Source organism: Etheostoma cragini, chromosome 15 (genome assembly GCF_013103735.1).
Source record: "Etheostoma cragini isolate CJK2018 chromosome 15, CSU_Ecrag_1.0, whole genome shotgun sequence".
Taxonomy (NCBI): Eukaryota; Metazoa; Chordata; class Actinopteri; order Perciformes; family Percidae; genus Etheostoma; species Etheostoma cragini.
Window position 1 is genome coordinate 5,222,205 of NC_048421.1, and position 25,174 is coordinate 5,247,378.

The 25,174-nt window shown below is 40.6% G+C and overlaps 1 protein-coding gene across 2 annotated transcripts in view; it reads right to left on the reverse strand.

The window, feature by feature from the left end:
* Positions 1-7,230: 7,230 nt before the first annotated feature.
* Positions 7,231-25,174, reverse strand: part of grin2aa (glutamate receptor, ionotropic, N-methyl D-aspartate 2A, a) — a 138,301-nt gene continuing 120,357 nt past the window's right edge. For both annotated transcript variants that reach the window (XM_034895003.1, XM_034895004.1), the window contains exons 12-15: positions 20,809-20,898; positions 18,729-18,826; positions 15,161-15,399; positions 7,231-13,203 (exon numbers count right to left, since the gene is read on the reverse strand). In XM_034895003.1, the coding sequence (XP_034750894.1) occupies positions 11,242-13,203; positions 15,161-15,399; positions 18,729-18,826; positions 20,809-20,898 (2,389 nt within the window). In that variant the 3' untranslated portion in view covers positions 7,231-11,241. The remainder of the gene's footprint in view (positions 13,204-15,160; positions 15,400-18,728; positions 18,827-20,808; positions 20,899-25,174) is intronic.

The following is a 25,174-nucleotide window of genomic DNA, read 5'->3' on the forward strand; positions in this document are numbered from 1 at the left end:
AACACTATTATTACCATGGCTTCAGTAGATTACAGAAACTTTTTTATTACATAGTTTAATTGCTAATAATAATTATTAAATAATTAATAAACTTCCCTAAGTCAGTGTATTACATGCTGTACAGCAGTGTGTGTGTAGCCTGTGTATTCTTTATTTGTGTAATAGACACCATTTAGAGTATTTTTTTTTATTGAACAGCGTTATTCAATACCTTGCCAATCCAACCTGTTGAAGGATCAAAAGGACTAACAACTAGGAGGGTTCCTCAATTTACCAACACTATTCACACACACATGCACACACACCTCATAAAAACACAAATCACAAGCTAAGCTTTTTGTTTCTTCCTCGATCAAGATTTCCCCTGTGGTGAATTAGAGTCTCAGCATTATTTGAGACCAGGCAAACCAGCCAACCTACCTCCAGTCCCGCATACACACTCACACACCCACCAACAATGTGTTGTGCCGTGGGAACCAAAGACCCAATTAACTTTATTACCGGCATTACAGCTGGAGACAGTGGGGAAGACAGATTATATAAAAACATGCGTGCACACATACAAGCAAACACATGCACATAGAGTCTGAAGTTATCACGAAGTTAGACAGTAATGCGACAGCATTTCACAGCCCACCTGCTCCATACACACAAACACACACACAAACACAGATTAGTTCATTCATATTTCCTAAAAGTTAAGGTAACCCCACCACACACACATCCCTTTTCTCCCCTTGTTGCACAGTAAATTTGACCAAGTTTCTAAATGACAGCATCAATGCCCTGTTTACTCTTTTTCATGTTATTTGCTCCCTCCCATCTTCCCCCTGTCCCTTTGTTCTGCCTTCCCACCTCCATTAGCAGACATCAACAAACTGTAATCAATCCTCAGTGAGAGGCATCACAAATCAATTAACCTTAACAACGCAAAACATTTCATCCCTGCATCCGTTTCTCTTCTCCATCTGTCTTTCATCTCCTGTTATCATCACTCTTCACTGAGTCATAGATCAGAATCCATTATCATCCTTAAATCAGAACAATGGGCAGCCAATGTCTATAGGAGGGCAACCCGAGACACACAGTGCCAGCAAAGTATAATAAAGGGAAATGATTACTCTTTTATGGGTTTTGCCTCTCACTGAGTTGTTGGGTAATGGGTATTCTTAAATGTAGCTATAATATAGTCATGCATACAACGCATGACAATTCTGGAAGCCTTTCACAACCTTAAAATGCATTCACTGATACGGTTGAGCTGGAATTAATAGTGATAAGTTCCACAAACTGCTTTCTCTGTGGCTAAAAAAAACTGCAGTAGAGTGGCTGTGAGCCCAGGTCAATATTAACAAGGCCTACAAGCTAAGAACCCTGCTGGCACATTAAATTACCACAACATCAAAATGACCAGTCAAGAAATGCCTCTGACACTTTAGAATAGAGCTTTTTAAAATTGTCTTTTTAATTATATTTTATAAAATCAGTTTGAATGTGTGTGTAGCTTTACAGAAATTATTAGCAGTAGATAAAGATGCCATCCCTACAACTAGTGTGTTAAAGCTGAAGTTAAAAACTTGTTTCTAGCTTTAAAAGGAGATTCCTTCAGAATCAAGTGTGTGGCACATGTAATATTTTTTCAACATTATTTTAAAGGGGGCATGCCATGCTCATTTTCAGGGTCATACTTTTATTTTACTTTATTATTTTGGGTTTCAACTAGAACATGTTTGCCAGCTTAAATGTTAAAAAAGACGTTGTTTCATATACCCCAAAATCTCCCAAAAAAGCCCAGTCTGCTCTGATTGGTCAGCGGTTCTGCGTCTTCCGCATCTGGGCTTTCTGCATCTCTGTACTGCCATTGCAACCGGGGAATAACTGGAACGCCACTGTAGCTGCACTTTAGTATATTAGTGACATCATAACCGCACAAAAGTCCTTCAAATGGTTTAAAGACACAGTTTCTGACTTCTGACTGTGTGCATTTTTCTGTGGATGGAGCATTTCAATACTTAGTACATAGCATCCTAAACTGCTTTGTAATCAGAAAATACGTGTAAATTTCACTTTTTGCTTAATGGGACCTTTCAATTGAGAAATTAGGGATACTTTATGCAATGTCAAAGTAATTCAGTTTCATAGTTGAAGTTATACTACTGAATAAAGTGATTGTGTGTTGGGGTTTGTAAACACATAGCATTCAAAGTTGAAGAAAAATACACACAATGTTCAGATCAGATTAGCTGGAGGAGATGCCCTCTGAAAAACATGTAAAACCTTACTACATACAGACTAAACTGCAACTACAAGTAGAACAGTGCTTTAGGAACTGCAGGAGCTTAGTCAATTTAAAACAACAGTACTTATATCTACTGGTATTGTTTATTGGTTTGGGATTTAGTTAGATTATTTTGCCACAATCTCATTAAAACTATGCCTGGTCAATATTCGCTCCCAGCTGAGAAAACTGAACTGCAAATACTCTGCAGTAACTAATTTGATCGTCTTAATTTTTTCTTGGTTTGAGCCTCTGGGAACCATTGATGTTAATGTGACAACAGTAAATCATTGGTTATTACATTAGTTTAATGTAATATTATTATATTAATAATAATTATATTAATTATATTAATTTGCATTAAACAATGAAGGGTTATAACGTAAGTTGTTTTGAAGTTGCAGTAAACATCATGTAACTACAAGTTTTATTTGTAATAATTATCAGATAAAGCGGTAAGTACAATACTAACAGTTATCTAGGTTTATCTGTGTTGTGTTTGGTTTCTATCGTTATTTTTTTCTTCATATCTATCTCAATTCAATAATCACTGTTCCCTATGTAGTGTGCATTCTGAGGGCCCTATTTTAACGATCTAAGGGCACAACGTGAAGTGCAGGGCACAGGTGTGTTAGGGCAGGGTGTCCAAATCCACTTTTGCCAATTTGACGGCAGAAAAACTGGATGGGAAATTGACAACTGTGTAGGTCTTAAAGTTTTAAAGACCCTTGCACCAGGCTTTGTGCCGGGCTGTGCCGGCTGCAAGATAAGGCCCTGAGAGTTATCGGTCATTGTGATTATTCATTCTGCTTGTAATGGCTGTATAAAGATGGAGGACAAAATCCAGTTTTCATTCAATTAAGAAATGCATTCTAAAGTTTATCGGAAGCTCTGTCAGCTGGATTTAGTCAAAACAATTGTTTTTTTTTCAAAGTTAGTGTTTTTAGTATGAAAATCTCTCTGTTGGCCCAGATCGACCGAATGGAGGCACAGTAACATAAAGCATGACTTCTTACTAAACCAACTGCAACTTCACAAGATATCCACTTGATCGACTTGACTTGAATTTCCCCTTCAACTTTGAAATGCCCTTTTGCACAGGACAGCAGTGGATGTTGACTCCCATCCCTTCCATTGAAATCACATTAGGACCAGGTCCTTTCATGGCCAGTACGAATAGGAGGAATTACACTAAAAACACATTTGATATGGACATGTAAGTGATGAATTAGAGTTAAAAAAAACATTTCAACTTTCGCCACTTGAAAACGTGGTGAACTAACCAGTAATGTCCCATTTTTAAAAGAAGTGTGATGGCCTTTACCATTCAAAGGCGCTTCTTAACGCGGTGGACTTTTGTGTGAGCAGACCATGGAGGTATAGTGAATTAAACCAAAGTACTTTGATCCATTTTCCGCTTAATTATCATACCCATTTCATCCTCCCTGGGCTCCTTTAAAGTAGTGGAGAATAATTACGAGTTTAGTTGGAATGGGTGAGTGAGTGTGTGCGTTTGTGTGGTATGATAGGCTTAAAGATTCTCACCTGGTGGATGTAAGCAGTGCAGAACACCTTTTGATAGAAAAATGTGTGGGCAAACCCACTACGCAGAGATACACACAAACAAACACACACACACACACACACACACACACACACACACAGGCAGGGAGGGCTGGGGTGAGTGTGGGGCGAGAGGTGGAGGAGGTGATTTTGGGATGACTAAAGGGGAGAATGGAAAAAGACAAAATAAACAAGTTCTCTATTCCCCCTCTACTTTCATTCATCTGCCCCTCCGTGAAAGAAGAATGATCTGCCACAGTCTTTTTGTTGAGCTGGCTGACTCAACTGCTCATGCAAAAATGCTCTTTATCTTGCTCTCTCTCTCGCTCCCTCACACACACTCACACATACACACACACACACAATCCTCTGCACCACTCTGTTTGAACCACCCTGTTGTTGACTCTCCTCTGTGCCTCTGGCTATCTCTCAGGCTGTCTCTCACACACAGACACACCTTCCAAAAATGATGATGAGTAAGCCCTAGTTGTCCCTTTGCTCTGTCTCGCAAGGATATTAAGGCGGAAATGAAGGCTAAAGGCCTCAGGGGAGATTGATTAGGTAAAACTGATTAGATGGGATGAAGACCAGGCTTTAAGATCTCTGAAATGTGGCCATTCTGGCTCTTCACCAATCAGATAATGTAACACAAAATGCCAATCATTCTGAAACCCGCCAATGAGCATGGTGTTTTCTCTCTTGGACCAAGCATTGTGTGTTGAGAATATGTGCATGTCTACTTGTTTTAATTTAGTGAATGTCTCTTGATACATTTTCTTCTTAGTACATTTTATCCCAATGTGAATAGTTAAGGGGGTTTTATTCAACACAAGCATTGTGTTTCCTGTTGTTTAGTCATGGTCTAAAATTGTTTGGTGGGTGCTTCCCTGAGTTTACATGAGTACAATTGTGATACCTCAACCAAAAAAACAACCTTATGTCTTAAATCGGAAGGGTACTTGGTCCGTTTTCAAAAAAGGAAAGAAGTGGCAGCCTGCTCACAAACTTTCTCAAGTTGCCGCTAAACAGTACACTAAATGTGTTCATATCTGATCAGCACAGCCTAGTTTGACAGTTGGATCTGGGCTTTGTGAGTTGCACTGGACAGACCTACAGGTAGGTGATGCTCCTCTGTCAGTTGTTGTCTCGAACCCACCCTTGTGAGATAAAGAGTTGTGATCGGTCCACTCAGGGCCAAGTTAGCTTGAAATATTTCTGAACGGCAGGGGGGCCAGACACATTTGCCACAGAAAATGAAACATTTGTTTGCATATTTTTCTGGATCCCAGGCTAGGCTTTCTTCTCATTGCTCTCTTCTCATTTCAGAAAGTTTGAACCTTATAAAAAGGTCAAATCACTGGGAGACTTAAACACCAGAAAGTGAACTAGGTCTTTTCCGCCCATTGACTTCGTCTGTGTCACACAACAGCAGGAAGAGAAATGTGTTTGCAAAATGATGCATGGAAAGAGGGAAACTGATATATAATGGATATCTAGAAGGAGGGATAGAGTTGTAAGGCATAAGGAAAGGGTAGAAGGAATGCGGCAGATGGCAAATGTAGCTGTAGCCCAAATGGCCTCTTCATGACCCTGTTATACACACACACATACACGCACACGCTACTTACTATTACACAGAAGAAGGAAACTTTGTCTGTTTTGAATTTTCCAAAGAAACATTGAAATGCACTATAAGTTCATGTTTCCACTGTTATTGATCAATAACAGCAGAAGACGTACACCGTGTAGGTTTATGATTGGATTTAGTACTGATTCAGCAAAGCCAACAAGTTACCTGAATACAAAACCCATTACATTTATCCATGGTAAAATCATCAGCTCAGCTCAAAATCTGATACCTCTGGTGTAATTAATACAACTGATGAGTTTTGGTTTAGAAGTTTTGGTTTAGTTTAAGTATTTTAAAGGAAGTATACTTCTGATTATGCAAAATGAATAGGAGTGATTGAATCACCAAACACTCAAATTCATTTTTAACCTAGGGCTGGTGGATTAATATTTCTGACTAAGAAAAGTACCATCCATCAAGGTGAAGTGTCTGTTAATGTTTCAGTATTACCATGAAAATGTACAGTATTTTAATTGGATTATTCTGTAGCACACAAATTACAACCAGTGCCATTTTTCAGTGCCAATGCAGGAAGTAGTATGCCCTGTGGAGGTCCAAGTGGTGGGTGGGCACGTAACATGGCCAACCTGAGTCCTGTCACAGACCATTAGCTTAAAAAAAAAAAACAAATAAAAAAAACCTTGTCATAACTCAATGATAGTTAGGCATTGAACATTCAAAAATGTTGTCAAATATGAACTTTATATCTGGTCATAGGGGTTGCAGAATATTGACATTTTAGTGTATATTAATCTGTATAGTGGGAATTTATAAACATAGCGTCAAATATATAATTTTTAAAGGAGCTTTATTTGTTGATATTATGGCTTCTCTGGCTTTAGAGTAATTGGGGGAATTGATAGCTCACCTGAAAGGAAGATAAGGGACAATCTTAGGTTCAAGAATCACATGGATAATCAAAATAGCTAATCAAAATAGACTCTTTATAGTTTAAAACACTTAGATCGCTGAAAAGAGGACTTTAGAGGCTTAGGCAGTAGACCTTCTTCAGACATTATGATCTTCATGATTACAAAACTCCTACTGACTGTACTGAGGGTAAAAGCAGAGGTAGAAAGAGAACAATAATAATCTATTTTAGTGAAAGTGTGATTACTTTGATAAACTAAAGATGAAGTAAAATTACTGATATAAAAATCTGCTCAAGTATAAGTTAAAAGTAGTTTATGTAACATGTAAGTAAAAGTTACTTAATGACTTTTTAGCAGTAAAAAGAGGATTGTATTTACTGTATAACTATTTTACTATCTTATTCATTTGCACTTTGTTAAGGGCCTAGAGCCAACACTGTAAAAAAGAGACAAAAACCTTGAAGAAAAGACTTAAAAAATAAAAAGCGACTTGATTTGAGTTTGTTGTCAGATATGTTGCCAAAACAAAGTTAGAGACCTTTTTATTTCCTTTGTTTTACTTTGTAACGGATTAGAATGTACCAAAGTACAATACTTCAAAATGTACTTACTACACTACTGTTAAAAGTAAAAATACACACAAAAAAACAACTCAATAACAGTAATACAAGTAATTGTAACTTGTTTCTTTCCACCTCTGAGTAAAAGCAAAACTTCAGCTGCAAACAGAAAAGAAGATGGAGTTATAGGATAATCAGCCAGCCTTTTTTTTACGTTTCCTGTAAATAATTTGTCAGCATCAGATGACAGAAGTGATTACCGTCTCATAAGCAAGGCAGACACGGAGCCTGGTGTGTATACTGTGAATTTTGACAGGACAGCAAACGTTGTGAATGGTGAAGTTTTATTCTAGTCGCTCTACAGAAAGAGGGGGAGAAAAAGATAGAAAGATAGACAGAGAGAGAGAGAAAGAGAGAGAGAAAGAGAGAGAGAGAGAGAGAGAAAAACAGTGCCACTGTACAGAAGAGCTTCTGTGAAATTCACACAAAAAATATTGTTTTTACTCTTTATCATTTATAATTCTCCATGATGATGTATTCCAGTATGAATTTACAAGCGATGTATACAGGTGTCATTTCTAAATATATTCAAAATAGTTCCTTAAAAGTCTTTGAGGAAGTATTAGTTTAAAAAAAAAGCTCTATTCTTACAGCAAACCATAAAGAAAAAGGTCTCGTATCTTTGGAGGGATAGCAGACTCAAAGTAGAGGGTTGCTTTTTTTCTTTTATCTTCTTTACAGTTGAAGTCCTGACTACACATGAAGGAGAGGGAAGAGAGAAGCAGAGCTGGTGATACAGTTATTCTCACCTGCCATTGGAGGAAGAGCAAGGATGTCCTGCCATACCAAACCTAGCCCTGACCCCTGACCCCCCCACCCCATTGAGCACAAACTTGGTCTGATAATGACCCGTTATCCAATGAGGAAGTTGCACTAGGGTCAGGTCCTCGTCTTCTCCCCCAAAACAGCAGCAGCATCTTCAGTGTGTTAAACATAGATCATTTTTTTCTTCTCTCAAATATGTATATACTCACACCTGGTTACAACGCATTAGTGATCATAACATCATAACAAAAAAAAAAGAAAGAAAGAAAGAAAAAGAAACATAAAACATTAAAATTGTTACATCTGGGGTTGCATGCCATCACCTCATTATTTATCATTAAATGTAATTAAAATACATTTTTGTCATTAAAAAGAGCAGGGTTGTCATCACAAGGGTGTGTCTGAGAGTGTGTGTGTGTGTGTCTGAGAGTTTGTGTGTGTGTGTGTGTTCGAAAATAAAACAGCCTCAGTTTACATGACAGTTCTGTAAAAGTAGAACAAATAGAACAAATCATCATGAGTTCATAAAACGCGAGGGTGCCATTTGATATTTTTACATGTGCATATTGTTCACTGGTCAGCTCACGCAAGCAGCATGTGGAGATAATATTTATAATAATAAATATGCAGATAAGATGCAAAGAAAGACAAATGTTGCTTGCCAGTCAACATTGGGTAAGCTGATTGAGAAGGAAAGGAGAGGTTCACTGCAGTATTCCAAGAGTACAAAAGGGCGATATGACCGCGGCTGTTAAACATGGAGCTTCAATTGAAACACAGTGGCGAATGCAGTCGACTGCCTTTAAAAACCATGGAGAGAAAAGAGATTCCTGCTTGACTATTCCATATAAGGGTAGCTTTTTTAGGATTTGGACGTTCAAGTAACAGCCTCCATTCTGTTGAGGGTGCTCAGGAGTGAAGCTGCACGCAACACACCCCTCACTGAGCAAAAACTATCTAAGCCCCCTATTGCCATCCCTTCTTCACTTCCTCTTCTTCTCACTTTACTTGGGTTGCATGAGCCCGGGTAAAGAGCCGAACTGGAAGACCTAGGACTGGTAAACATCAAAAGGAGAAAAGTTTGATTCTGCTTTGCCGACGTTACAAATCAGCTGTTTATCTTCATCTTCCTTTTTTTCTTTTTTTTGAATTTCTTTTTCTACAAAAAATCTGCGCCACATCCTGTTCTGTTGCTACGGTTGAAGCTCCCCCCCAAAATGCACAGAATCATCCTGAGGTATTTTATTTGATACAATTTGGCTTTGTAAATCCAATCAATTAAGCAAATCAATCAGTCAGGTAGGATGGTTACATGACTTTTCATTTGACTGTACAATTTGTAGAGCATAATGCTGTTAAAAAAAAATGTTTTAATGGGCACACGTGTGCATGGAAGAATGTGCATGTGCAAGTCTTTACTGCTAAGTGTTATCAAAACGAACAAACAAAGAAATGCAAAAAACAATCAGTTTGGGAACCAAATGTTCTGGTTAAGACTTCAAGCTTACCCGAGTTCTGCCATGCAGAGACACAACTTACTCCACATGAAGATGGATACGTGATTGATGAACACATAAAATTGGAGCCTCCTCGGCTCCATCCCTCTCCATCTTGCCCAGTCCACCTACCCAAACAACGCTATGAAGGTAAACAAGGGATCTATCTCAAGTAATCTCCGGATCCTCAAGAGCTTAGTTGACTGTATCAACGGTAATTGATTATCAATAATTGTTAACCCAATCCCCTAGACTGTAGTTGTTAGATACCATATATCTCTGCTGTCCAACCAAACCAAAAGCAACTAAAGTTCAATTATACAAAAGCCAAAATAAAATAAAGTGAAGTAGTTCTATAGTCATTCAACACTCTAGTAATGGGTCATGTTGTTTAACGAAGGGCAGATGGAAGTAGGAAAGAAGGAAGAAATCGTAAATGTTTTTTTATAGGTAATACCCTGTTTCTCTAGGAGGTCAAAAGACAAAAACACATCAGCGCCCACTTTGTCCCCCAACTCAGACAAGGTTTTGACGGACACAGTGGTAATTTCAACCTTTTCGCCCTTGTTTACATCCTCTTTAATCTCTTCCATTCCACCATTATCTTGCTCTTTTGCAGCAGGAGCTACAGCATGACACTGATTTAGTAAGCACAAAGATCAAGGATAAAGGTTTCGATTGTACAAGTATCCAACCACCATTGTGACAAGACAGTCCCTTTTCAAAAACATGTAAAATATGTGTCTAAGAGTGTATTTGTGTGTATTTTGTCATCTCTGACACAGAAAAAAATCAACACATGCAAAATAAACTACTACTCTTGATGGTATTTTTCAGAAAGCTATGCTTTGTCAAAAGCAAATGTGGGAGAGAGGATTTAAAACTAATGGCTATTGTGCTACCAAATAAGCAAACACTAAAATCCTACATAGGGGGATCCGGATGCCAGAATCCCTAATAAATCTTATAGTTTAATAGAATAAAAAAGCAATACTTTGCAATTATTTTTCTATGTGCAGAGCCATAAATGAAATGCCCAACAATTGCCTCAGGTGTCCCTGCTTGTGTGTCATTTTCTATCAGACATTTTGTCAGTTTCTCTTTTTTATCTGTCAGTCTGTAAACATTATTCATTGATAGCACCTACATTACTCTCAGCTTCTTGTCAGTATCATGTCCCTTAGCATAGGCTTAACACATAAAACCAAACTCTGACCAAGCACACCGATCCCTTACTGCCACAAACAACTGGGGGCTCAGCTCTGTGCCATTTAGCCGCTCATCTCCTTTTTCCCTCTCTCCTCTTGCACTGCCAGGTGCCTTAGTGGCCATATTTGTCAGAGTAACAAGCAGCAGACCGCTGGACTAGCTCACTGTGATGCCCCTGTCCTCCTGGGACGCCTCTATGTCTGGCCATGACATCAAATGTGCCCATCTGGTCTCTCTGTCAGGCCTCTTCTCCTCAACTAGCAAGCTTGACAGTTGAGGTGAAAAGGAATAAGGGGAGAAGGAGGAGGGGTTAAACCCTCTCTCTCTTCCTCTAATTCCTCTCTCATATACTTTCTCCCATCCCCCTCACCACGTTCTCAAACATTTTAATCACAAATCTGAGGCCTCTCTCCAAACAACATCTGTAGGAGTCCTCCTTTACTGTAAATTAGGCCTTCTCTGTCCCAATTACGGGACTATGCCATTTCCTAAACCTTTTTAAAATCTCTGGGGTTAATGATTCCCCTCCCCTTTACACCAGGATACCTTATGGCAGCGTGCCAGCCATGCATCCAATTCATTGGTACATGGCAGAGAATGGACAAAAATTATGATATCATCTGCAAAGAGAGTAGTAGTAGTACCGTCGTACCCAAGTGGGCACGAGTTCTTTTGGATTACAATGTCAAAGAGAAGAAGAAAAACGTATTGTGGCTATGGCATCCCTTGGTGGATGACATAGTTGATAAATTATAATACAAACCCAGAGAGCAGTAAGGAGGAGAGAACACATAATTTCTTATGTCAACTAAACATCTGACTCCAGACTGGGGATTTTTTTATACACCCGTCTGTTGCTGAACTGGGCTGAGTTTAGGACGCCACGTGGGGCCGGGTATGCACTAGTCTTGTTGGCTGAGTAAGGCATCACATGCTCTTTATTGTACATGTCATTGGCTATCCTCCCATCCCGTGAGCAGTATGAAGTGGTGGATTTAACGGAAGAGCGGAGATTGTTCGCATCATTGCGTGTTTTGATGGGGGGTGCTCCGACGGGCGCTGCAGGTGAGGCCACCGCCAGCTGATTGTAAATATCAGAGGAGCTACGCCCATGGACCAGTCTGCTGCTGGTGTCATCCCTCAGCGAGTGGCTGAGGAAAGGGTTTTCCGAGCCATGGGCCGGGTACAGGGACTTGCTCCTCTTGCTCTCCTCCAGGTTGTGGTTAAAGAGCATTGATTTGGACCCGGTGCCAAACAGTCTGCCAGAGTAGGGACGCATGCCGAAGAGGTTCGCATAGTGCGAGTCAGATGTGGAGTCCAAGAAGCGATCTTTCTCCTTGAGGCTGACACTGCGTGCCGGTCGGCCCAGGTCTACATCCTTGGGCTTTTCAAGCATGATGTTGTCAAAGGAGTGCTGACGACTCAGCCTCAAGCGGTTTCTCTTTTGAACATGTGGCCCATCTGTCTGTGGCCAATACAGACCAAACATTTCATCTGGTTGCTGCTGCTGTTGGTGGTGCCTGGTGGGACTAACCAAGGGGTCTGCAAGGAGCTGGTCCTCACTAATGTCATACAGGTTGGCTGTGTGGAGGCATGCTTCACACCGATTATAGGGTGAGCGTGTGGCAGAAGCTGCCGCAGGTACAGCAGGAGTGTATGGCGCTCCCGGTGGGTAGCTAGCACTCACTTTTGACAAGCAGGAACGACAGTGTGTCTGTTTATAGCGGTCAATGGATTCATGAGGGGGCAGGACAATGTTTTTCTCTTTCATGCTGTAGTGTTTAGAGTAAGTTGGGTCTGGTAGAAGATCTGAATCGGTGTGATGCAAAGGCGAGGAGTTCAGATGAATGATGGGCTGCTCACACTTCCTATAGTTGTCACTGTGGTCAGAGTAGATCTCGGGATAATCCAAATCGTCTGCAGCAAGGCCGCGACTCTCACGATAGTGAATGGGGTCTGAGTGTAGGCTCAGCTCTCTCTCTGAGTCGATAGTGTAAATTTTCTCTCCTCCTCCTCTCCCAGTTTGGTTGGTTCCACCGGTGACCTGCTTAGTTTTTAAGTAGGACAACTCTACCTCACTGCAATCCCTTGGGTATTTTGACGTCATTGATCTTTTTTTTAAGTTGTCCTTGGGCTTCAGGTGCTTGTTGTTTTCTGGGTCTTTGTAGGAGGCTGCTCTGCTGGAACAGTCGGAGATATCAGAGTGGGCTGCGTCCTCAGGGAGGTAGCGCTGTGTCTTCATTGACATTCGTGGGTCTGGCATCAGCATGTCAGGCATCGGAGGGGGCCCAGGAGGCCCTGAACGAAGCGTGTCCACTGACTTCTTCCACAGGGTCCTGGGCGGCTTGGCATTGGTCTGGACTGAGTCAGCACTCACTGCCACCTCTACTGTGTTGGGATTGGCATCATTTAGGGTCAAAGGATGCTGGCCACCCTGGAAGATGTAGTTGTTAAGGTGGTCTTTGTGGCGGTTAGCGAGATAGGACTGCAGGTCACCAGTGTCCCCATAGATCATATCTTTGGGAGCATAGCTTCGGTTGTCAGCATAGATAAAGTTGCCCTTCTCTGCCATCATGTCCATGATCATTGGACCTGCTGAGTGCATGAACTCACGTTTGGGTGAGTTCATGCGGGAACCACTCAGGTTAGACATGTTGGTCATCTGTTTTGCTGATTTAATGAGCTTAAGCATTTTGTCCTGAGGGCTAAAGTCCAGATCAGATTTTTTCTTCATATCAATGTGGACTCCATGGATGCAACTCCAGATTCCCTACGTGGAGACATATGAATGATGTAAAAGTGGTATAGAGGACAAAAATGAGAGTTGAGAAGGGAAGAGAACAAATGGAAGAGAGGAAGAATCAAACATGAAGAAAGATTGAATGAGAAATGGAGAAAGACAAACAGAATAATTATTAGTTATCTATTCTGGCCAAACATATTTGTGGTCTGTGTCTTTAATTAAATTTAGTAATTTGGTAAATCGCAGTACATTGAACTAACACAGTATTTTATTACCATTTACACAAACTTGAAACAGTATTAAATTAGATTTTCTTCTTTTTTTTTGAATGTTTAAAATGTTTTCATTTTTCAGTTTATTAAAATAATCAAACTGCGCTCCTCAGTAAATACAGAAATTTGTTTTGGTAAAGATATGAATCTTTTAAACAATGTAAGAGGATGGTGTAGTAAAAACAACATAATAATTTGGGACATTCTGAAGTAGAAAGGATTCAGACTTAATCATAAATACACCAAGACGACAAAACACACAGAATGCTGCTCAAAAATAATCCAATCAGGCTAAATAGAGCCCAGCCAGTACATATTTTCTAAAGGGGACAGATAAGCAAAAGATGATGCAATGAGAGTCTTTCTGCAGCTCCATCAATTCAACAGAACAACTGTTTGCAAATATATATCAGCCTTACAGTTAGTAGAATCCATTTAATAACCTGAATCAACAATGACTTGAAAATATAACAAACTGGTTACAATATCTCTCATAACTCTATGCCCCAAGCCTCCCTTTCAGGCACTCCACAAGGTGACAGAGAAAACATTAATCTGTAAACAGAAGAAATTACCATCACAACAACTGTGAGGGAGGTTAATAAAGCACATGGACTGAAAGAAGAGCTGCCTTTATACAGTAATGGCTAGAAGTAATGTAATGGAGTTCTCATTTTAAGGTTCAAAGAACAAAGGTAATTTTTTTCCTAACTTAGACCATTACCTACCTCACAAATACATCCCTAAAATGCATTACTCAATTTAACAAATTCAAAGTGCTTTTTTGGTTCAGCACACATTTCGTGGAGCTAATCAACACAAAAAAAGGCCATTAAGGACGTCTTTTGCCCTAAATCCCTCCTGAGAATGGCTTTGAAAAAACGTCTTTTTCAAGAACCGCATTTTAGTTTTTCTAAAAGTTTTTGTCTCCTCACAACCCCCCCCCCCCCCCCCCTTCCCCCACCTTCTGGAAAGTTTGAGTCACACTCTGCCTCGAAAATAGTGCAGAGACACTGCAGTGCTTTTAGGGATGCACGTCCATGTCGTCTGTCCTTACACACAACAAGGGAGAATGCTGCCATTTCAACAGACTGAGGGAGAACAGATTGATTTAGCATGGGTAGCCGTGATTTTACCCAAAAACCTGCTGCAATAAGGATCTATTTTTGTCAATATTCAGGGCTGCCTCGTGATCCTCCGCTTCCATCTCCATCCCCCTTCTCCTTTGTGCAGCACTCCCTCCTCCCCCCTTGATTCACTTGGTTTCTTAGTTTAGCAGTAGCTCTCTTTCTCTGCATGTGTCTTTGCATGTGCTCTGCTCTCTTATTCCATTGAAAGAAAATAGAACTAAGAAAGAGCTGTCTGACCCCAATAATACAGCATTAACCCCCTGGTATAGTTGCAGTGGTTTGTTTTGCTTTATAGCTTTGAACCTAACTAATATTAACCCAGTCAGACCACCCCAAGCCCAGATATTCACACAAACTCACAGATGCACACCCTAAATGTTTTTTTTGAGTTGACTCTTGGGCCAAATTTAAAATGTAAGGCTGCTGTTCCAAAAATGTGTCTTGATTTGATTACAATTTTAATTCTGTGTAAAGCTGTAGCAGGCTTTCTGTTCTCCCAAACCCAAACAAAGGCTTAAGAATGCTTGTAGAACACGCCTGAACACACCAATGTACACCTTCTATGAACAAACCGGTCCTTACCCGACTGATGGAGAAGAGAAGACCTGGTGTGCCGGTGCAAACCCCAGTGAAGCAATATCTGAGCCTCCAATAGAAAAGATGCTCAGACACAAAGGTGATGAGAGAGAGTCCCATGGCCGTGGCCAGCATGTAGAAGACCCCAGCCATGTTGTCCACATCAAGCTGACTGGACATCACCTCATTCTTCTCGTTGTGGCAAATTCCTGTCAGCCACTGGGCTTCTAGTTCCTCCATTTCACCTGAAAAGCAAAAGAGCAGAGAGAGGCTCAAATCCATTACCAAAAGGTTCAATAAGGTTTGAAAAAGCCTCAACAGATGAATTTTAAAGCTGAAGTGTGCAACGTTTTTATATTAAGGAACCGCCATTTCATTCAAACCATTCCTAAATGAGTTGATACAAAACTAATTAGAACTCTAAGCTCCACACAACTCTCTGTATTTCTCAGTATGGCTATGTTCAGAAAATTATGTCGTCCGGTGACGTTCGCACACAGAAAATCAAGCGAAGATAATGAATTACCTCTTCGGAAGAGTCCATCGTGTTTTTTAAATCCTCAGTGTCCTCCTTGGCTACTAGTAACTGCGTGGAGGAGGGTTGAAGGGTGGTGCGCTTGTTGTAGTTTAAGGGTTTACACCCTGAACTACATTATATGAGTCTTGCATTTACATTTAGAATCACAACTGAAGTCCCCGTGCATGTATATAAAACCATTCTATAAAAGATGCTGTTGAATCCTAACTACGTCCATTTTTAAAATGTAATTTATTATTACATGATGTTATTTACTATAAATTGATGGAAATTGGTGATATCGTCTGGAAAGAGTCTTAGTTTGTATTATTTAAAAGCAGATGTGTTGAATCATACGGTAAAAATTGTATTTGAGTTGTTTTTGAACCCCAAATGGAATGGCTGTCTAAATATTTTGTGCATTTATGTTTTCATTAAAAGCTAATAATGATTAAAGTATTACCAGAGATACTTGATTGTGGGTAACAATATCTTCGTTGGGGTGAAGTTAGTTCAGAAATATCTATGTCAACTTATAAAGGTTGATTGATAACATGTTTCATTAACTGATTGGTTTTTCGGCGGTTGTTGTTCAAAATACATTTCTGTGGGCCTTACCAGATAGGGCAAACAGATTGTTTCTTTAGTGTTAATGAAAGAAAGGTAGAAAGCAACAAAGACCTTATCTTTTCTCATCCCTCACTCTGTGATTCCTTCCCTCAGCCCACCCTCCCTCTTCGGCTTCCTCTGTGACATTTGGCGCGTGGCTAATCCAATCTGTGTCATTCAGGGCTGGATAACTAAGGCTGCTAGTGGGGAAAGACAAATATCATGGTGGTGTTCAGCACGATGTCTTCAGGGGGCAGACTATCTAAAACATCATTAAACCTTTCGGACAATTGAGAAGAATTTGTCTCATGTTAGATTCACAAATACACAAATAGATGTAGCCACAGTATATCTTTTTTAATGTGACATTATAACATGCTTGGAATTGGCAGTAAAGGAGAATGAAGAGAAATGAGATCTTTAGGTATCAACAGGTCACTTCTTTTTTGTTTTTTTAAACTGTGTGCATTCAAAGGGAAAAGCTTTGGGGAGCTGCAGCTGTCTGCACTGTGGCTCTGACTCTGGGGGCAAAGTATTGCTGAAATTCAAATTTGCTTCTCCTTTTAGCAGTCAGACGGCTCAAGCAATAGTCTAGTGACCAGTCAGTTGGAACACAGGAACACACATCTCTACAAGATTCATCTACACTTCCCGGGCTTTTAAAAATGTTTAAGCTTAAAGCATAGGAATGGGGGGAGAAAAACACATTTATTATAAGACGTGTGAGAGCAGTAACACAACTTTTTGCTTCTCTGTGTTCTCCATTACGTTGTTGCAAACCAAAAACATGAAATCCATTCCAGTTCAGGACATTCGCGTAAAGAATATATGTTCTTCAGAGTGCTTATCTGCACACTGAAATAACCTCATAAATGGTCGCGCTGAGCACAAATAGTTCCAGACCCTGACTGGATGATATTTATGTCTGAGAGATTCCAATCTTGCTACACTGTCAAATGTATGACTTTGGACTATTACTGCTGCTCCAAGACAGGTACATTTGATAAGGATTGGTCTGAAACTGGGATAGAATATGTAGTGAAAGTACAAATTAGCTACATTTCCATACTACTGCCAAACAGGTACTGCATAAAACAACAGTATTCCTATTACAGTATATTATGCCAAAATGTAAAAAATGTTTAACCCTCAAAGAAAAGGTGTGACCCGCAGTTTGCTTGGCCATTTAGCCAGACCACGTTGTTGTTGTTTCTGTCTGTCTGTCCGTCCATCTGTCCGTCTGTCCTAGACCTTCATCCACTCTTCCCTAAACACATCTTCTCTATGTCCATGAAAAGCCACATGCTCTCCACCTAGATTGTGTCTATCTGATCAAGTAGCATCTGCCAAGACACAGAGTCTCTGTCATCTATTAGGGACCTGGCCGCTTCTCACTCCCCAAATTTCTCTCTCTATCTACCTGACCCGTAGTCTTTCCCCGTCTTCCTCTTGTACCGTGCTCACTGTCTCTTCCACTCTTTGACTTCTCACTGGCCATTACACACGCACACTGTCTAGTTTTTCTGTATCTCTCATCCTTTTCTCTATCAATTTGTGTCATTTCTCTCATCCTCTGTCACTCAGTTTTTTTGCAGTTTTTGTATCTCTTCTCCCCATTTGCTATCTCTCTATTCCTATTTCCCTTATGACTTTTATAATCAATTTTCTTACAATGCTGAAGTTATTAGCATTGTGCATAGAGAACGCAGATTTCAAACACCATTAGTAAGTTGTATATCGAATGACTCCGCTAAAAGCAAAAAGTGTAAAAAGATTGGATGAGATTATTAATAGAGGGAAGGAAGCTAAGCAAAACAAAAACAATGAACCAGATGTTTTTCAAAAAATGATCCAGCCATGAAATATGATGAAGTGAGGCCTGTATGCTCTGCAGCCCTGGTAAGATTTGGTTAGAGAGGATTATTGTGACACCAATGTTCATTTAATCAAGTTCAGTGCACTTAATGTGAGTGGCTGTGAACACTTGCATCAGCAAAATGCTTCCGATGTAAAATGTAAATGAATCTGTCACTAAAAGCTTGAGCTGTCTGGCTTTCTCTCTGTTATGCAGTTGGAAATTGTTTATGTAAGAACTTCTGAAGCTACTGTAATAAAGGAATGTGGTGATTCTGATAGTAATGCTTACACACACACATATGCACACGAGCAGATCTGGTGCTGGAGAGAGGAATATATTAGAATAACTAACACACTCTGCCCTCTGTTTAGAGCAGCCTTTTGTGTCCAGAATAACATCAAAGGACTATTTATACTTCACTGCTTTTCCTTTGTGCTGTCAGCAGACAAGGGAGTACAGATGAGCGAGTGTGTGTGTGTGTGTGCATAAACTACAATGGTGGCAAGGAACAATGTAACCTTTTGCCTTCTTGGATAGTGTCATGCACTTTAAATTTTTGTATGAGAACGCTGTGCGAGTGGGCTTCTCACCGTCTCCGATGATGGCCAGGATAGCCAGATCCACCTGTCGTTTCCAATAGGAGCCTTTCTGTAGAGCAATGCCGTAACCGGTGGTAGCAAAGATGTACCTGAACACAAGCACATCCAAATGCACACACACGCACACACAAACACACAGAAAACATACTTTAACCTTTAAACAAACATCATTAACTTTACTCCTCTTAATCGGGTGTCTTCAACGTTTTTTAAGCCGAGGACCCCTTAACCGAAGGAGAGATTACGCAGGGATCCCCTACTACATATATTGGAAACAATTAAGTTGCATATTAAACCGGGCCTACAATAACATGTTTGGCAGCCTAATGTCATTTTACGTGCCTTTTTAGTGCATATAATACTAAGCTATTAAAATAATATTTATTAGCAGCATTCTATGAATAATATTTTAATATTAAACATACATGTGGCACAGTGAATCCTTGGCATTAACTGTGTCCGTGGATGGCCTTGGTCACTACCTTACCTGTAGGCCAGTTAGCCTATGATCAATTTATCAATTTATTTAACAAAAAAGCTGATTTATATTTATAATAATATGTTAGAGTAATTTTAAGACAATTAAATGTAGAAAAAAAAACAAATTTAGGTTACAGATATGAAATCAAAATGACTAAAGTTAAACGTTTTGGTTGGCAGTCTTATTGTCTGCCCTCAGGTCTATCTATAACGATACTGCCCCATATGTACATTTAAACATGGTTGGCCGCTTTAATCATCCCTCCGCTCCATACTGGCCTTGAAGAGGTCCCTTCTTAAAGCAATTTTAGTGTTCAGCTGATTTAAAATTGGATCTCTTTGCTGCCAGTGTAGAGAAGAGGAAGCATGGACAATGACCAATAATACGTACAACGTACATATGGGCAGGTAAGTGATTTAAAACTTTAAATAATTGACGGACTATAATTATACTCATTGTAAACGTTGTTTTTGATGAAAGTGTCTTGTATGTATGCTGCATAATATTTCTAAAACTGTAAAGGTCCCATGGCATGAACATTTCATTTTATGAGGTTTTTAACATTAATATGAGTGTGCCTGCCTATGGTCCCCCAGTGGCTAGAAATGGGAATAAGTATAAACCGAGCACCGGGGAATCCTGCTCTGCCTTTGAGAAAATGACAGTTTTGATGGGCCGATCTAGAATCTTGCTCCTTATGAGGTCATAAGGAGCAAGGTTACCTCCCCTTTCCCTGCTTTGCCCGCCCAGAGAGTTTGGCCCACCCATGAGAGAAAGTGTGAGAGCCAAGGCCACACCCACCTTGGGACTTGCTCTAGGGGCTGTAATTCTGGAACCAAGGCTGAATTTCGGGAAAGAGACTTCAGATATGGTATTAGGGGACCACTAAGGTCTTTATAAAAGCATCCACAGAGCAGTATGTCATGGGACCTTTACGAAAAATGAAATGTGGTCATTAAATATGCTAATATGGGTTCAATATTTAAAATGTTCAGTAAATTTGAATGGCTGTCTGACTGCACTCTAGCATTAGCCTCTCTAAAAACCTTCTTTTTTTTCTCTTGTTATTTTGTACAGAGTAATTTCAATGTATGTTTGTATGGCACCTAACACCTAACACATGTAAACCCAAAGTGGATTAAACAAGTGAGATACAACCGATGGATTAGTGCCCTTTAGATGAGGTGGTAAACACATGTTGTTACCTTTGGACGGAGGCAGGCTAGCCGTTTCCCCCTTTTTCAGTCTTTAGGCTAAAATAAGTTAGCCGGCTGCTGGTGGTAGCTTCATACTTACTGTATAAAAACGAGGGTGGTCAATCATCTCATCTAACTTACAGCAAGAAAGCGATTAACCATATTTCCCAAAATGTTGAACTTTTATTTTATATGTGTGAAGGCACAAAACTTAAAAGAAAAATCAATTTCAGAATCACTGAGGCTGTTATTTGCATGTATATGTGCATTGCAACCACAAACAAACCCTTTCCACAACTTTCCACAATGGTTTGGACCAAAGAATGGCAGGATCAGACCATGAAGTGAAGACAATCCACACTTAAAGTGTCTTTAGAATTAAAGCTGTGGTTACCCGCTGCCAATGGTCACCAGCTTACATCCCTCATCTCTGCCGGCCATGTAGTTCAACACTGCAGCATCATAGATGAAGGCATCCAGTTTCCTGCAAAAGAGGAGAACAAATAACAGAGGAAAGAGACAGAAGAAAACATACAGAGGGAAGGGATGAAGATGCATGAGGGGTCTGAATTGGGTTTTTTTTTTGTGTTTTTTTTTTTAAAGAGAGTGAGTAAGAAGTGTACAGAAAGGGGCTGCCAGCACAAGAGGGGCTTGTTTTTCAGAATGTGTTGTTGTGCTGATGAAATCGAAAAGTGTTAAATCATCTCCAGTAGGACTGCTAACCAAGCGTAACCAAACACATAGAGGGCACAGTGGGGAGTGGCCGCGGTTCAATACAGCACGCTTTACTGAGGACCTTGGAGGCAAATGGACGAACTTAAGAAACTTTAGACAGACACAAACATTTACACTCGTCTCTCTCTCTCTACATACACAGTATATATAATATATAATATCTTTGTCCACATAGACAAAGACACACATATAAGTAAGCAGGTTGCGTAAAGAGTGAAATGTACAAACGAAACGATGCCAGACTCAGACTGACATTTCCAATGTAACTGATGCCTTTACTAACCGCTGTTCTCTCTGTGCCGTTTCACACCCACACTAACTAACACACATGCACACGCACACGCACACGCTCACTCACACACACACACACACACACACACACACACACACACACACACACACACACACACACAAACACACACACACACACACACACACACACAAACACACACACACAGCCCTACTAATAGTGCAGTGACTGGCTGGCATTTACTGAATGTCAGATCCGGCCCTCTAACGGAGGCTCCCAGCCGATAGTTCATCTGTGTAATTAGCTTAACCCAGCACTGGCTCCTCACTGGAGTGCTGATCAGGCCGCATTTTTCTGTCCGAGCCCTGCCCAGGTCCGACAGAGTAGGCCTAGTAACCAAATCCGACCCGAGCCCGGCCCGAGCCCGACACAGTTAAAATCAATTTTTTTTACTCACACATTGACAGTTTCCGACGCAGTGACACATCTAGCCAACGTTTGTCTGTGTAAAAAGCCTGCTTTTATTAAGCAACTGTAGGAAGTCATTTGGAAATGTCCACAGATGAGCGCATCAACGCACACGGGGCAACAAGCGCACGTTAAAAAGCTGTAATTTAAAATGTTCATTGTGTTAACCTTTCCTGATTGCATCGTTTCCGACCGTGATCAGAAAACCAAGGGAGACTCGTTACCTCCGGATACCCATCTGGCTCGGTTCGGGTATCCTTGCTCTACTCCTCACGCAGGCTGTGTGTTCAAACATGTCGGAAACTGTGTGTGGGTGAGTGTGTGTGTGTGTGTAAACTTCAGAATGGCTGCACATTGGTAAGGATGGATGTGTGATTGCATGTGTGTAGACGCCAGCCATATATATTGTGGCTTAAATGGCTTGGGAGGGGGGGGGGGGGGGATTCAGCCATCACAATATGTCACGCCTCCATGTAGCTGCAGAGATTTTCTTGCCACTTTCTATATATACCTTTAAACATAATTTTGAACACGGCTAAATGACCATTTAGTGTGACTTTGAATCGTTTATTATACCACTACGGGAAAACTCTGCACCGCAGTACATAGGCTGTCAGTTGAATTCCTGTACAAAAAGCATCTGGACGCAAACATTTTTTTTTTTTAACAGAAATAAATTAGAAAGCCTAATTAAAAAGGACTTCACAAATTGTCAAACGTTTTCTTGGTGTAGCTGTTTGCGCACACATAAACTTATTGTTGAGTTGAAAGTGGAATCACAATTTCAAACCCTAAACACCCCGAGTTTCAAAACATGCAAGGCTGTCGTCAGATTGACAACAACACTACGTCAGCTCAAGGGGCCGCAATCGTGTAGCTACCAGAGAGAAAATGTACGAACAGTTCAGGTTGACGGCTCAGGAGAAGCCAAGAATCTTCACGTTGAATCTCTGGAAACATTGGAAAGCTACCACCCATTGGATTAACTCCTCTGCTCCTCTGTATGAGTGTTTGCATGTTAGAATTGAGATCATCAGGATCAGGATATTCTCCCTGGCGTTGCAAGTATGTGACTTGTCAATGGAGTGTGAAGCGTGTTTTTGCCAAACAACCCTCCACTTTTCTGCCAGTGCCCTTTGTACTGGGATCCCCACTGTGCCGCCACAGTGGTCCCATTGAAAATAAATGGAGCTACATTTCTCTCTCAGTTCTTGTGTGAGTTTGGGCACTACCGCCTGTTGGCATTATGCATTATGTTTCACAACAAATATAAATGCAACAGTAAGAACAAATCAATAGCCATTCATTTACTTAAAAAATATTGTAAAAATAACTGGTACTGTGAGTAATTTAGGACCCAAAATGTAATCAATTCAATTCAACTCCCTGGTTCATAGTTTTGGTTCTTGTGGCTGAAACAGATTTTGCATGTAAAGCCTCTCAGCATTATATGTGATCAGAGCTAATCCAGCCATCAAGCCTTAAACAGCTGAATGCTGCAGTGTTGCTCATCTGCTAATACCACAGAATAGAATTATCAATGAGGGTATTACTGCCTGCACACACCTGCAGCTAGCTCTGTCTGTACAGATACAGATGAGCGTGTGTCTTTGAATTAGAATTTTATATTAACTACATTAATCCTGCAAGGAAAATTAAAATGTTTTCACTCAGTTGTTACATCCATGACATACAGGCCTGAAATACACACATGCACACATGCTCAGGACCTGTCCGAAAGGAGAGATGTCAGACTGAGGGGGCTGAGGCTGACAATGGACAGGCGTCCCGAGCAGTTGTCGGTTCGATGTCTTGCTCAAGGAGGTGAACTGGCACCTCTCTGGCTACCAGTCCACACTCCGACTTTTGGTACGTACAGGGACTGGAACCGGTTCCCAACCCAACTCCCCTACGGCCTGAGCTACTGCCACCCCAAATGTGTGTGTGTGTGTGTGTGTGTGTGTGTGTGCGCGTGTGTGTACCTCTGTGCTTTATGTTAATACAACAACACAGGCGAGAGGGTATTATAAACGCAGCAATGGTTTAACCTGTCTTTACTTGTTTTCATCCAGTTTACTTATGACTTATGGATGAGAGAGAATGAGCTGAAAGGCATATCTGCATGGAAATCATGGATCAAGAATGACATCCTCATTTTTGTAGCATGTGCCCCCCCCCCCCCCCCCCCCCCCCCCCCCCCCCCCCCTTCTCTCCTCTATCTCCTTGTGCGGTAGCCCATCCTTCGAGCTGAGAACTCTACTTGCATACTACCCAATGGCCATTAACCAATCAGAAATAACTTCTCATCTTATCACCTCATCAACCTTTTGTCGTTTACTAGGACCTTTCCACCATTTTTTTCTCTTTCTCCCTGCCATCGCTCCCCTTCCTTGGTCTCTCTTCCCATTCCCCTCTTTATTCTTACCCGCAATTACCTCTTTTTCCCTTTACCGTTGCCCTCTATTTTTTATTCCATTACTGCTTTCTTCTCCTCTAGTGAGTTGGCCCTTTCCTACTGCCCTCCACACTTCCTTCATTTCCTCCAATCAAGCATTTTGCCCTTGGCCTCCTATCCCAGCCCCTATCCTCTTATTCCCATGTGATGGTGCAATGAGAGTCACCCCTCTGCCATTGCTCCTGACTTTCCTTTTCACAACTTTTAACTTCATTTTTCCATTCATCCAAGACAAAGCGTCTCCACTCCTATAATCCGTTGTTGGTTAGCTTTGTGATAAGCCCCCTCTCTTGTACACATGCAATATAGAAATATATTGACGACAAAAGATCTAAGAGCACAAAACAATTTGTTTGCGCTACTCAGTCTGCAAGTCAACATTTGAGAGAGCACAGGCACAGATTTGTAAGAGTAGAATTTGATTTGAAAGTGCAATCCCAATCATGCACACTCATTTCTTTCCAGCTGTTTTAGCAGCTTCTGAGAGGCAACAGGACACACAATGAAAATAAGGGCCTATTGGAAACTACTTAAAGGGATAACATATGATTAACATATTTCATGTAAGGAAAGCTAGGTCATTTGCCACCAAATACATATGATTTTACTTCAAATGTAGTACACAATACCTCTCTAGTTATTCACACATTCAAAGGATCTGTTTTTGTGTCTGCTCACGTTTCTGTGCTCCATAGAGCACAAATCAAATTCTGCTCTTAAAAAGCGGTCCCTGTGCGCTCTCAAAGGTTGACTTGCAGACTGAGTAGCGCTTGATTTTGTTTTGTGCTCTCTCAAATTTTTTTTGTCATCAATATACTTCCATAGCACACCCCCACCAGTCCCATTGTAAAG